Raw genomic sequence first — 12,783 nt, 5'->3', positions numbered from 1 at the left:
GTCTTTTCTCCGCTCTCCCCTATGGGGGGATCGGATGAACACGGACCGTATGTCCGTGTTCACCCGATCCGATCCGCCAGACGGATGGAAAAGTAGGTTTTTCCTCCGTCACACTTTGGCGGATCGGAGCGGGTCAGATGTCAGCGGGCATGTCACCGCTGACATCCGCGGCTCCATAGAGGAGCACGGAGCGCCCGTTCAGGTCTGCCTAAAAAACTGGCAGGCGGGCCTGAACGGGCCGCCCGTGTGAAAGAGCCCTTAGGACATAAATACTAAAAGACTCAGACCTTTTCCATCTTTTTTTCTGGACCTGGATGAACTCGAAGGTAAGCCGCTGTAAACAGACACATGACGTAGAGGCCGTCCACCCCCAAGCTGATATCACTTCCGCTCTATACACACAGGGTCCCGGAAACTTCTCCTTACTTCTGTCTGATGTGCCCATAATAGTCCCTATTCCATTGAAGGGTATTTCTCTTTTTTTGTCACTGTACTAATGAGACTGGCTGGGAAGGGGTTAAACCTCTAGGGCGATCAAGGGGTTAACTGTGTGCCTAGCCAGTGTTTTACTGTACTGTGTGTGGTGCTTTTACTCACGGACGTGATTGATTTTTTTTCCTGCTTTGCAGGGACACAAAAACCATCCCTTCCCTCCTGTCAGAACGAAGATCTGCCATGTTTACTCAGGCAGATCTCCGTTCTGTGTCTCTACCTGATGATCGACGGGTGCTGGCGGACATCCAGTACCCGACACCCGCAGATCGTCTTCTGCTGTGAGTAATCACAGCAGAAGTGGGCCACTGAGGGCGCACATGTGCCCCCTAGTCACAAGTACAGAATCAAATATTCATACGTGATTCTGCACAGGAGAGCCACCCTGTAGCAGTATGTCTGCTATGGGGCAGGTTTTAAAGCGGAGGTTCACCCAAATAAAAATTTTCTCAGAACAACTTCTTTAGACTTCTAACATGTACAGTCCGCAATTTATTTATTTATTTTTACGTTGTACATACCTTATAATCTATCTTTTCATTCCGGCTTCCGGGTACTTCTCCCCGCGGGAGTAGGCGTTTCCAAGCTGAGGAGGCGCAGGCGCCGTATAGAGCCGACTAGCAGATCTGCATATTTGGCTTCTTTCGGAAACGCCGTGACTCGGACGCGCCTACGCAATACAGGGGGCAGGGCCTTATCCGCCGGGGGGAGCTTTTGCTGAAAAGACGTCAATCATCTGGGCGACCTCCCAGATGACATGCCTCCTCAGCTTGGAAACGCCTACTCCCGCGGGGAGAAGTACCCGGCAGCCGGAATTAAAAGATAGATTATAAGGTATGTACAGCGTAAAAAAAAAAAAAATTGCGTACTGTACATGTTAGAAGTCTAAAGTAGTTGTTCTGAGAAAAATGTTATTTGGGTGAACTTCCGCTTTAAGCGGTTAAAGCAGCCTGTACATGAATCAGTTGTGCGCTCCCAGTCCCAGCACACTGACCGAGCAGTCACAGTTTTCGGTCATGGTATCCAACTGAGACCCAAAGGGTCCTGATTATGTGACCATTGTGAGAGCCAATCACAGCCGTCACATGATGGAGAACCCACGCCAACTCCTGGGCATTAAAGGGCCACCTGGAGGTGGGATGCAGGGATAAAGATTACCAAGAGCGTGCTGCACAGAGAAGCATTAAAGGCAGAAACTCTTCTACTTATGGATAATTTTGGTAGGGTAGTGTCAACCAAGAAATGAGCAAAGCCTAACAAAGTATTTTTATCTAGTTAATTCCAACTTAAAGCGATGTGTAAATCTCAGCGTATAAACGCATGTTGTGTAGACTTTGCTGCAGTGATCATGGCAATAACAGGCATGAATTGTTTTCTTTTTTTCCTCTCTTATCATCCCTCACTCACTCATTTTTCTTTGGACATTCCTGTTACTATCTCTCCTCTCCTCTCCTCTCCTTTCCTCTCCTACTACATTAACCCTTACCCCTCCCTTCTTTTTCTTCTGCTTCTTTCACTGACTACATATAGCTAAACAAAGGCAGAAGTCAGTAAGTAACTGTATGCACCCCGCTAAGTGTCTTCTTTATATTACGCTGTCTTGTGCTGCTGTGTTATGGACCCCGAATAGAGCATGCAATGCAGTGTCTGTGGGTGGTTGATATGCTTAAATGATCTGCATGATAGTCAGAAGATGAAAATGTAGGGTGTGCACATTGATTTTAAGCCACTTTTTCTTTTGCAGACAGAGCACATCCCTCCATATGATGTGGTTCCTTCAATGAGGCCAATCATTCTAGTTGGGCCCTCGCTGAAAGGTTATGAGGTAATGTGAAAGGGTAACATTGTATCTATAGAATCAGCTAAAGCTAGTCATTGGATATTGCAATTAAAGTCCACCTCAAAGGAATTCTTACACCCATAGCCAGGCCCGGACTGGCCATAGGGTAGATCAGACATTTGCCTGGTGGGCCGGAACCACCTGGTCCTTGGCCTGTTGGTGACAGTGGGAGGTAATCTGTGACTACGGTCTGGATAGGGCTAATGCAGACCGCGGCCACCGCTCACCTCCGCTCACCTCCGCTATGCAGCCATGCCTGTGTCTCCTCCGGCTGGCTGCAGGGCTGAGCTGAGTGGGGGGGGGGGGGGGGGGTTTGAAGCCAGCAACCACCAGTCAGAAGAGGAAAGCTGCTGACATCCTATGCCTGCGCCTCCATCCTGGGGTGAGCAAGCTCTCCTTCTCTCCTGCCTCCCAGTGTATATACGAATTTAACCTCTTCAGAACGACAGTGGCGGGTGGGCCTTGGCACAGAGTGGTCACATATTTGTATACCACACTGCAAACACAGCTGTGCTGAGAGTGTGTGCCCTGTGTACTCACAGCACATTTACCTGCAACTAACGGAAAGCTCCCGATTACTGCTTGTCATCGGAAGCTTTCTGATCACGTGACAGCCATTCACATTGGTCACATGATCATAGACCCCGTCCTGCCTCCCAGGATCAGAAACCCTCTAAAGGGTCGGGAGGCACCGGCGTAAAGTGGTTAAGGGGTGCTCTGTGGACTCTGATGCAAGGGGGGGTTTTGGTAAGCAGAGCCCCTTACATCAGAGTTCCCTTTTACACCAGAGTCCACAGCATTCCCCCTTACATCAGAGCTTCCCCTTAAATCAGGGTTCCCAGAACACCCCTTACATCAGAGCACCCCCTTAAATCAGGGTTCCCCTTTACACTAGAATCCACAGAGCTCCTCCCTTACAGTGTAAGTGGAAATTCTGCAAACTCTAAGGGGGACTGTGTATGGGGTGCTCTACAGACTTTAATGTAAGCAGGGCTTTGCAGACTTTGATGTAAGGGACGCAGGGGGTGGGAGGAGATGGAGATCTGCACAGTGAGCAGAGAGTAAAAGGGGGGGGACTTGATCACAAGGGGGACTGTGTTGGGGGGCTGTGATTGCTAGAGGTGCTGTAATGTAAAGGGGCACTGTAATATAAAAGGGACTGCACTGTAAAGGGGCACTATAATCATTACAGTGCCCCTTTACAATGCAGCCCCCTTTATATCACAGTGCTCCTTTACATTACAGTGTGGAGAACCGACTGTGAATATCCCATCACCAACCGCCCTCACAAACGCCTAACCCCCCTGCCCTCCCCCACCCCCCAGTCCCTGGAAATATTAGCTGCTTAGCAGTCTAAAATGCCTGGGCCTATCTTTTGCCCCAGTCCAGGCCTGCCTATGGCTGTTGTTAGAAATCACATACAGCCAGGGCCACTGATAAGGCAGTACATCTTGTCCTGTTGTACTGGGCCCAGACCCCATAAGCTAACCAGGGGCCCAGGGCAGCTTGGTAATTTCTGCCTAAATAAATACATTTATTTTACTAGACCACACCCCCACTCCTACCTGCTTACCAGGACTTAAATTGTGTTTCGCTGGGCCCCATCAGGTTAACACAGGGGTCCAGGAGGTGAGAGCAAAGGAGGGACTTTTTTTCCGTTTTAGAGGTGTAGGCACCTGGGGGGTGGGGGTGTAGGCGAGGTTGGGGGGCCCCATAAGGAGGGCTGTGCAGCCGACCTGAGAGGGCCCCCTGGAAAATATCAAAGAATTTTTTCGCTAATAAGTCACAACCGTGATGCTATGTAAAGCGCATGGTTGTGGTGGGGGGTTAGAGCAGGGGGTGGGGAGGCAATATGCCTCCTCACTGTCTGTCAAGTGCTCTCTGAAGAGCAATCCAAATGCTGACTGCTCATTACAGAGCAAAGCACACGTGAACAAGCCCTTAATTTTTTATTTTTTTTTCAAAAATTTGTAAAAAGTTATTATTTATTCATTATATTTTTGTAAGTTCCCTTTTGAGGGGGGGGGGTCTTTGGTAAAATACCAGGGGTCTAAACAGACCCCTGATGTCTCACATTTGAGACAGAGATTCATCAGTCCCTTTCTCTGCAGCCTCAGCTGCATATGAATGAAGGAAGTGCTCTGAGGCTTCCTGTTCAATTACAAACGGTAGCATAGTAAACTCAGTTTACTCAGCAGCTGACGGCAGGAGAAAAGAGGAGGAAAGTACTGCTGGGGAGGTGGGCAAACAGGGGGGACCAGACAAGCGGTGGAAGGGGTGCAAATACAAGAACCTGCAGCGAAGCCGGAGAGAGAAAGCTGACAGTGCTGCAGGGGGATCCACAAGAGTCACAAGGCAGTACAGCTGGCCCTTCTTTTGAACTGATAGGGAATGTGCCCAGTACAGGAGGGCCAGCTGTACTGCCTTATCAGCAGCTCTGTTTACATCTTCAGATGATTTAAAGTGACAGTAAACACTGGTTTTAAAAAAATAAAATATTCAAGTCTGTATTCTGAACTCAAAAAGGTATGTATTGCTGCTGTGATCTGACTCCCTGTTTGAGGGGTGGCTACATTTGTTCTCTGTGGTCCCACTGTATGTAGGGATGTAGCCATGCTCTCCTGCTCGCTCCTGAGATGGACTAGGAACTATGGAATCTGTAGTGCGCGTTGAGCAGCGCACAAGACCTCTGCACTTTTGTTGTAAACAAACAGAAGTGGAGGGGAAAAGGAGAGGTTCAGGGGCTCATGTACACAGTATGAAAAAATTCCAAGAAAAAATTATTACTGGGTCAATAAGTAGTGAATGTTTAGTTTAGTGCTTAGATTTGTTTCTTTGCCTGCAGGTCACGGACATGATGCAGAAAGCCCTGTTTGACTTCTTGAAGCATCGCTTTGATGGAAGGTAATACTTTGTCATTTTATATGTTGTTGTATCACGGTCACGTGATAGTTTGTTTTTGGGGTTGTATTCGGTATGTCCAAAGAGAGATCACACAAATATTTATAAGTTTAACATTTATTAAAAGTAAATGACATATACCGATAATATTAGAAAATATAACAAGAATAATTAATTAAAGATGCTGTTTCGCCACGGAGTCTACCCATAAAGGTGTGGCCAGGTAATCAGACCAGGCGCATGCATGTTGCATTATGCAGCTCTGGAAATTAGACTAAATGTTTCAATTGATATCTATAGTAAATAGACTTGTGTGTAAGAAATGGTCAGCCCACCCTCCGTGGAGAACTATTACCTTCTACGTATAATGGCCCATTTCTGAAGAAGAGGGGGCTGGCTTGTCAATATAGATCGTTTACAATCACATTCCTAAAAGGAGAGTCATCCAAAGTAATCAGGAAAACCAGGATAGTAGAGGCTTTCTTATGTCTTTGTATGGCCCATTAACCAAGTTTAGAATGTTTTATTAGATATTGTGAGCCAGAGGACATATGCCATTTCACTATCATATATTTACCGTACATATGTATGCAAAAGATAGCACAGATAATATAATACTTAAACTAACATGACATTTCTTATAAACAAAATATACAGTTGGGATCGAAATATGAAGGGCATTGTCTATTTCAGTTCTTGCAGTGATAACTATTGTGGTTAATGTGAATATGCTTTATAAACATTAGAATAAATGTCACTTAATATACAATTTTAGTTATTATTATCTGGTCCATCTAGCGTCTCCAAACTGTGGCCTGAGGGCCAGATGTGGCCCTTTTCTTGCCTTTATCTGGCCCTTAGGGTATTATTCCTCTCACTGATGCTGGGACACCATTCCTTCTATTGACAACAAAGATGGGACACTATTTCTCCCAATGACACCATCAATGGGACACTATTCCTCCCACTGACACCAATGATAGGACACTATTCCTCCCACTGACACCAATGATAGGACACTATTCCTCCCACTGACACCAATGATAGGACACTATTCCTCCCACTGACACCATCGATAGGACACTATTCTTCCCACTGACACAATCCTGGGACACTATTTCTCCCACTGACACCATTGATAGGACACTATTTCTCCCACTGACACCATTGATAGGACACTATTCCTCCCACTGACATCAATAAGAATAGGGCACTATTCTTCCCACTGACACAATGCTGGGACACTATTTCTCCCACTGACACCATTGATAGGACACTATTCCCCCCACTGCCCCAATAATAGGGCACTATTCTTCCTATTAACACCAAGGATGGGACAACATTCTTTCCACTGACACCAGTGATGGGACACAAAATTCCTTCCACTAAAATAAACTATGGAACACTATTACTCCCAACTGACACAAATGATGGGACACCATTTTTTCCACTAACCTCAATGATGGGACACTATTCCTACTCCTACTGACCACAGACGCTATGTAATTTGTTTATGCCCATTGACAACCAAGGCTGAAAGCTTGTCTATTCCCACTGATGTTGGGGCATTTACTACTCCCAGTGGTCACAGTTCGGCCCACCTAAAGTCTGGAAGAACAGTAAACTAGCCCTTTATTTATAAAGTTTAGAGACCCCCTGATCTATAAAGACCAGAAAGCATTAAAGAGAAATAATTGCTTCTCTGCTTTGTCATTTTGGCATATGATCTTCTTATAAAACAACTGTATTGTTCTGTAAGTATGATATAAGTATTGCGTCACACAAATCTGATAATTCAGTGTTGGGGTATGCTAAATAGTTAAACCTACTAATGGTTTCTTTAATTCTGTGTTAAGTGGATCATACACTGAAATCTTATTGTAGAATCCAAGAGCGGCCAATACATTAGAGGCACAGGGGCACCGCCCCCCTAGTTTGCATGCAGGCATGCATGCAGGGCGCCAGACTCATAGCTTGCTATGAGGTTTTTTTTCCCAAGTCACACGATTAGAACCTGAAGCTCTAATTGGTTTGGAAAAAGTTGGGCTCTACTTCTCGAACCCACCCACTTGTGACACTAGCGAATAAATGTTTCCTGTTGTGTTCTGGCGTCTCCTCCTGGCCAATCAGGACAGAAGGCGGAGGAGAAGTGGAGGGGGCTGAGTGCAGGGGGACTATGGAGATGGCCAAGTGTGGGGGAATGTGGAGGGGCTGAGTGCGGACCTGGGGTGGTTTGTTTGCCGCTCCCCCCTAAAAAAAAAGCCACCACTGGTAGAATCTACTTTAGATCTATCATTATCCAAGTAGTGCAAGGGCCTTTCTGATTTGATACAAGTTAAATAGATTGTTTTAAATTTACCCTCAAAATAAATAGTTATGGTAAATCTAAAGGAAATTGTTCAGAGATTGTAAAATCTGATTATATAATGTGTAGCGCCTGGCTACTTTTATAGCACCTGTGTGTGCATGCAGCTCCAGACATCCAGAAGACTAACAGTCTAATCCCAGGATTCCAGCGGTTGTAAGCCGGTCTACGGTCCCCCATAGACTCGGTTCTCCCCCAGCTCCCCCTCATCCCAGCCCAGTGTCCCCCACTCACCAGCTCGCAGCCGCAGCCTACCACCTTCCGCCATCCATCACCCGACGGTCACGCTAGTGCACTAGTCCCCCAGGATAGACAGCGGCTGCGGCCTACAACCCATCCTCCAGCTTTTCCTCCCATTTTCTTCCCTAGCAGGCCCGCCAGCTGCCTCCTTCCCCGGAGCACCACCCAGCCGGCAGTGGCCCCCAGAAAGGCACAGCAGTACCTGCTCGACTCCCACAGGATAGACCGCGGCTCCCCCAGGACAGACCGCGGCTGCGACCTGGATCTGTCCATCCAACAACTGGGGCCTCAATTTTCCTCATCTTGCCTCCTTTACCTCCTCGGCGGGCCCGCCGGCTGCCTCCTTCCCTGGAGCTCCCCGCAGCTGGTAGCGGCCCGATCCCAGCAGGAAAGACCGTCCGCCGCAGCCATCTTGGTACACCCAGTCAGGGCACCAAACACCCCCTCCTGACCCCCCCTAGTCACTTCCCCTGGATTCAGCCACAGGACCCTCCTGGAACCAGTCATTGCCAGTCACCCCCCTCCAGGCCACTCACAAGTGGACGAACGAACCAAGGATTTCAACCTGGTAAGTAGCGACCATTTTGCTACACCAAAGCACTTTCACCACCAGCCCAGTTTTTTTTTCTTCCTTTTCTTTTCCTCCCCTTACCACCCCTCAGCTTACACATCCTCTTCACCTGAGGACCTCCATCAGCCTTGCAGTCTGGACTTGATCACTTGCTTGCACCTGACAACCAGGTAAGTACCCCAGGCTCCTGCCTACCATAGCAAGTTGATACAGGAAAAAAAAAATCCTCATCACCCCCGATCCGATCGGCAACGCGTCACAGAGCAATCCACACACATGGTCAAGCGTAATGGACGTGTGTGACAGGAGCTCTGGCTCACCACTTCATAGAGCAATCCACACACAAGGTCAAGCGTAACGGACGTGTGTGACAGGAGCTCTATCCATTCGACCATCCAGGACTCATCCACGGACAACCTGCGTGCTATCCCCCAGCAAACCCCCACTCACCTCTCCCCCCAGCTCAGCCACCCCCCCCTCACTATCACACCCCCCGCAGCCGCCGCCTGTCACCAGTCGGGTACCCCTCCTCTACACTGTTAGAACCCACAGGACAGACCTTGGCTGCGGCCTAGCCCCGGCCATCCCATTGTCCTTCCCCTAACTCTCTCTCCCGTGGGTACACCCAGGTAAGCACATCAGGGCACCAACCATAGACAGTTGATCCAGGGTTCCCCGATCGCCTCTTGAGGCGTCCGGAAGGAATTTTTCCCCTGCAGTAGCAATTGGCCAAGCTCAGCTGGGGTTTTCGCCTTCCTCTGGATCAACAGCTAGGCGGCTTTTTTAGGTCAATTGGGTCTATCACCTTCACTTATCGCCACCATTACCTTTCGCATCACCATCATCATCATCATCATCATCACCACCCTATCTGCTGCATCCTCAGGATCAGCATCACCTTGTCATCCTCAATCGCCGCCTCAGCTGTATAATCATCGCAGCATCTCATCAACAGCAACTTTTTGCCCATCATGTGCAACTTTAAATATTCAGCGGACACCCTCCAAAGTTTTAGGAATATAGCCTCAACACTACCAACCTCCACCCAAAAAATACTACGGAAAGAACAACTTCTAAGAAGGAATCAACAATCAACTAGCAAAAACAAGAAGGCACCACTTCAACTACAACACTTAACATGTGCCCTGATGAACACCAGATTGTCAGTCAAGCACAGACAAGAAATCCACGACTTCATCACTCAAAATAACACAGATTGCCTCTTTATCACGGAAAGCTGGCTAACACCGGACTGTAACACCATCCTAATAGAATTGGTGCCTGAGAACTACTCTATCCTAACCAAGCATAGAATCGGACAAAGAGGTGGAGGCCTAGCAGTGATCTTCAAATCCCACCTCTCGCTCACCAAATCAACTCTACAGAACTCATTGCCTTTCATTGAGACTCTCACTCTACAGCTTCAAGCAACTCCCCAGGACACCATCCACATACTACTATGCTATAGACCACCAGGACCAAAGAAAAATCTCCTCACACCCCTCACCGAATTCATCTCGACACACTGAAAACCAAAAATGTTCTCTTACTTGGGGACTTCAACCTCTGGGCTAATTCCACCCAGGACCCCATCGCCACCTCCTGCATCAACCAACTGGAAGCACTAGGTCTGCAGCCATTGATAAACACCCCCATGCATCGTTCGGGGCACATTCTGGATCTCATCTTCAAACAAAATATGGACAGCAATACACTGAAAAACATGCCTTTACCATGGACGGACCACCACACTATCAAATTCAAAATCACCACCAACACCACCGCCCAAAAACCGAAACACTCATTAACAACACACTGGATAAGATCTCAGAAGAAACTACACTCTGAACTCTTCAAAATCACACTATCAAAAAACATAGGAATGCTAAAGCAAAACCAATCAACGCAACAAACACTCAACTCCTTAAACAAAGCATTGCTACAAACAGCAGAGACAGTCACTCCAAAACGTAGAGCACCCATCCGGAAAAACAATCCAGGCTGGTTCAATGACACGCTTACTTTACTGAAGCAAGAACGCAGAAGAGCTGAAGGAGCATGGAGAAGAAATCCCAAAAAAACAGAAAACCGCACAAACTACAAAGCACTCACTAATAAATACCATAAAGCAATATTCAAAGCAGAAAAATAACATTTCTCAAACACCATATCAAAAGCCATAAACCGTCCCAGCAAACTCTTCAAATTAGTTGCTCAGACTATGAACCCCACCTGCCTAGAACCTCCAGCAAATGAAACTCAAGAATTCTGTAATGAGCTATTGGATTTTTTTATTGACAAAATTGAAAACATTCGGCAAATAATTCAACAGAAAAAAAAACAACCAACCTCACTCAGCCACAGTAAGAAGAGGAGGTCAATACAAACATCATACAACCCTAAAGACAACCCTAAAGACCCAAATCAATGAAGACCGATAACAAGCCTGAACACCATCTCCAAGATTATGGAGAAAGCTGTAGTACAACAGCTACAACTCCATTTGGACGCCCACAAACTCTTGGACCCACTTCAATCAGGTTTCCGCCCAGGCCATGGCACTGAAACAGCACTTCTCAAAATATGTGATGATGCCCTCGAAGCAACAGATGACGGAGAATCATGTCTCCTGGTGCTGCTGGATCTCAGTGTCTCAGTGCAGCTTTCGACACTGTAGACCACAAAGCGCTACTCATTCGCCTTAAAGAAGTAGCAGGAGTCACAGACGCAGATCTACCATAGTTCGCATCCTTCCTAGAAAATCGTTCCCAGACAGTAAAACTAGGAGCCTTCTCCTCTGAAACTCACGCAATTTCTTGCGGAGTCCCTCAAGGATCACCCATGTCACCTGTGCTCTTCAACATCTACCTCTGCCCACTCCTCAAAATCATCAGTAAACAGGACCTGTGCTACCACTCATATGCTGACGACACTCAAATCTCCTTTCGCATCACCAGGAATAAAGACCAATATAACGATTTAGAAAAATGCCTCGCATTGATCGATGATTGGATGACTGAGAGCTCCCTCAAACTCAATGGATCCAAGACAGAACTTCTTCTCCTCAAGCAAACCGGAAGACAAAAGCTGAGATTTCATGGACACCACCCACCATCCTTGGACAGATGATCACCCCAAACACCAAAGTCAAAAGTCTCTGAGTCATCTTTGACTCTGAAATGTCGATGGATGCACAAATAGGATCAGTAGTCATCGGATCCCACCATCTCCTCTAGACTCATCCCCTTCATTCCAAAAGAAGACATAGCAGTAGTAGTTGGAACTATCATCAATTCCCGACTCGACTACGCAAACTCCCTCTATATTAGCCTACCTAAATATCAGATTCTGCGTCTACAAGTCGTCCACAATACGGCAGCCAGACTGGTAACTGGGAAAAAACCATGGGAATCCATCACCCCGGCACTGAGGACCCTTCATTGGCTAACCGAAAAGGATAGGATCACATTCAAGACCCTCTATCTTACCCACAAGTGCACACAAGGAAATGCTCCTCAATACTTGTGTGAGTAATTGCATTCTCCGATCAACTAACCAAAACCTCCTCCACATCCCCAAGTCCCGCTAAAAATCAAAGGGAGAACGAAGATTTGCAGTCCAAGGACCACGGCTATGGAACGCTCTGCCCACAAACATCCGCATGGAAGAAAATCATCGGGCCTTCAGGAAAAAACTTAAGACTCATCTCTTCTGAAGGACAAGGATGACACTGGATGGAAATAAGCACCTTGAGGCGATTCAGTTCGCATTTGTAGCGCTATACAAGTTATTCACTCACTCATTCACTCATAGCAGGTGCTGTTGTCAATTTAGAAGGAGGTCAGAGAGTTAATTGACTCTGACCAGGTTTTTTTGGCTAGATTTAAGGCCTCTGTTCCAGCCCTGGCTGTACTGGGTGCCTATGCTGCCGTCTGGTGACTTCAGTCACCCCCGGACGGTAGGTGGCAGCAGTGGAGTCAGGGTTATGTGGATACTTCTCCTCGGCAGCCAATCAGGAGGGTTGATCGCCTCGCTGTGCATGCTGGGGAGGGGATTTTAAGGGCAGACGCCATTTGCTTGGGGTCGTTGCCGCCCTGTGCTTCCACCTGGGCAGTCGTCTCACCACCCCCGTGTGTGGCCCTTCTGGCCGGGGTGTGTGTGTTGCTGTGTTCCTGGCTCAGGGACCACGTTGGTCTGGAGCATTGATCTACCTCGTAGGCTCAGTAAGCGGTCTGAGTCTACAAATTCACAAGTGGTCCTGTGCTGTCCGTCCAAAGTGGAGGAAGCCGGTCAATGGAGAACCTGTCTGGGGGACACCGAGCAAGAGGCTGGTGTCGCAGGAGAGGCCTATCTGCTCATCGAAGGACACTTTGT

At 47.5% G+C, this 12,783-nt stretch overlaps 1 protein-coding gene across 5 annotated transcripts in view; it reads left to right on the top strand.

The window, feature by feature from the left end:
• The window catches only part of CACNB1 (calcium voltage-gated channel auxiliary subunit beta 1), a 136,569-nt gene that overhangs the window by 94,599 nt on the left and 29,187 nt on the right, over positions 1–12,783 (top strand). For 4 of the 5 annotated variants that reach the window (XM_040330647.1, XM_040330649.1, XM_040330650.1 and 1 more), the window contains 2 exons: positions 2,237–2,317; positions 5,178–5,236. In XM_040330647.1, the coding sequence (XP_040186581.1) occupies positions 2,237–2,317; positions 5,178–5,236 (140 nt within the window). Of the gene's footprint in view, positions 1–2,022; positions 2,043–2,236; positions 2,318–5,177; positions 5,237–12,783 lie in introns of all 5 variants that reach the window. The other variant, XM_040330648.1, reaches the window with a different exon arrangement.

The sequence above is a fragment of the Rana temporaria genome, chromosome 12 (assembly GCF_905171775.1).
Source record: "Rana temporaria chromosome 12, aRanTem1.1, whole genome shotgun sequence".
NCBI lineage: Eukaryota > Metazoa > Chordata > Amphibia > Anura > Ranidae > Rana > Rana temporaria.
Note: the sequence above shows the minus strand (reverse complement) of the source record. Positions and strands in the feature narration are given on the sequence as shown.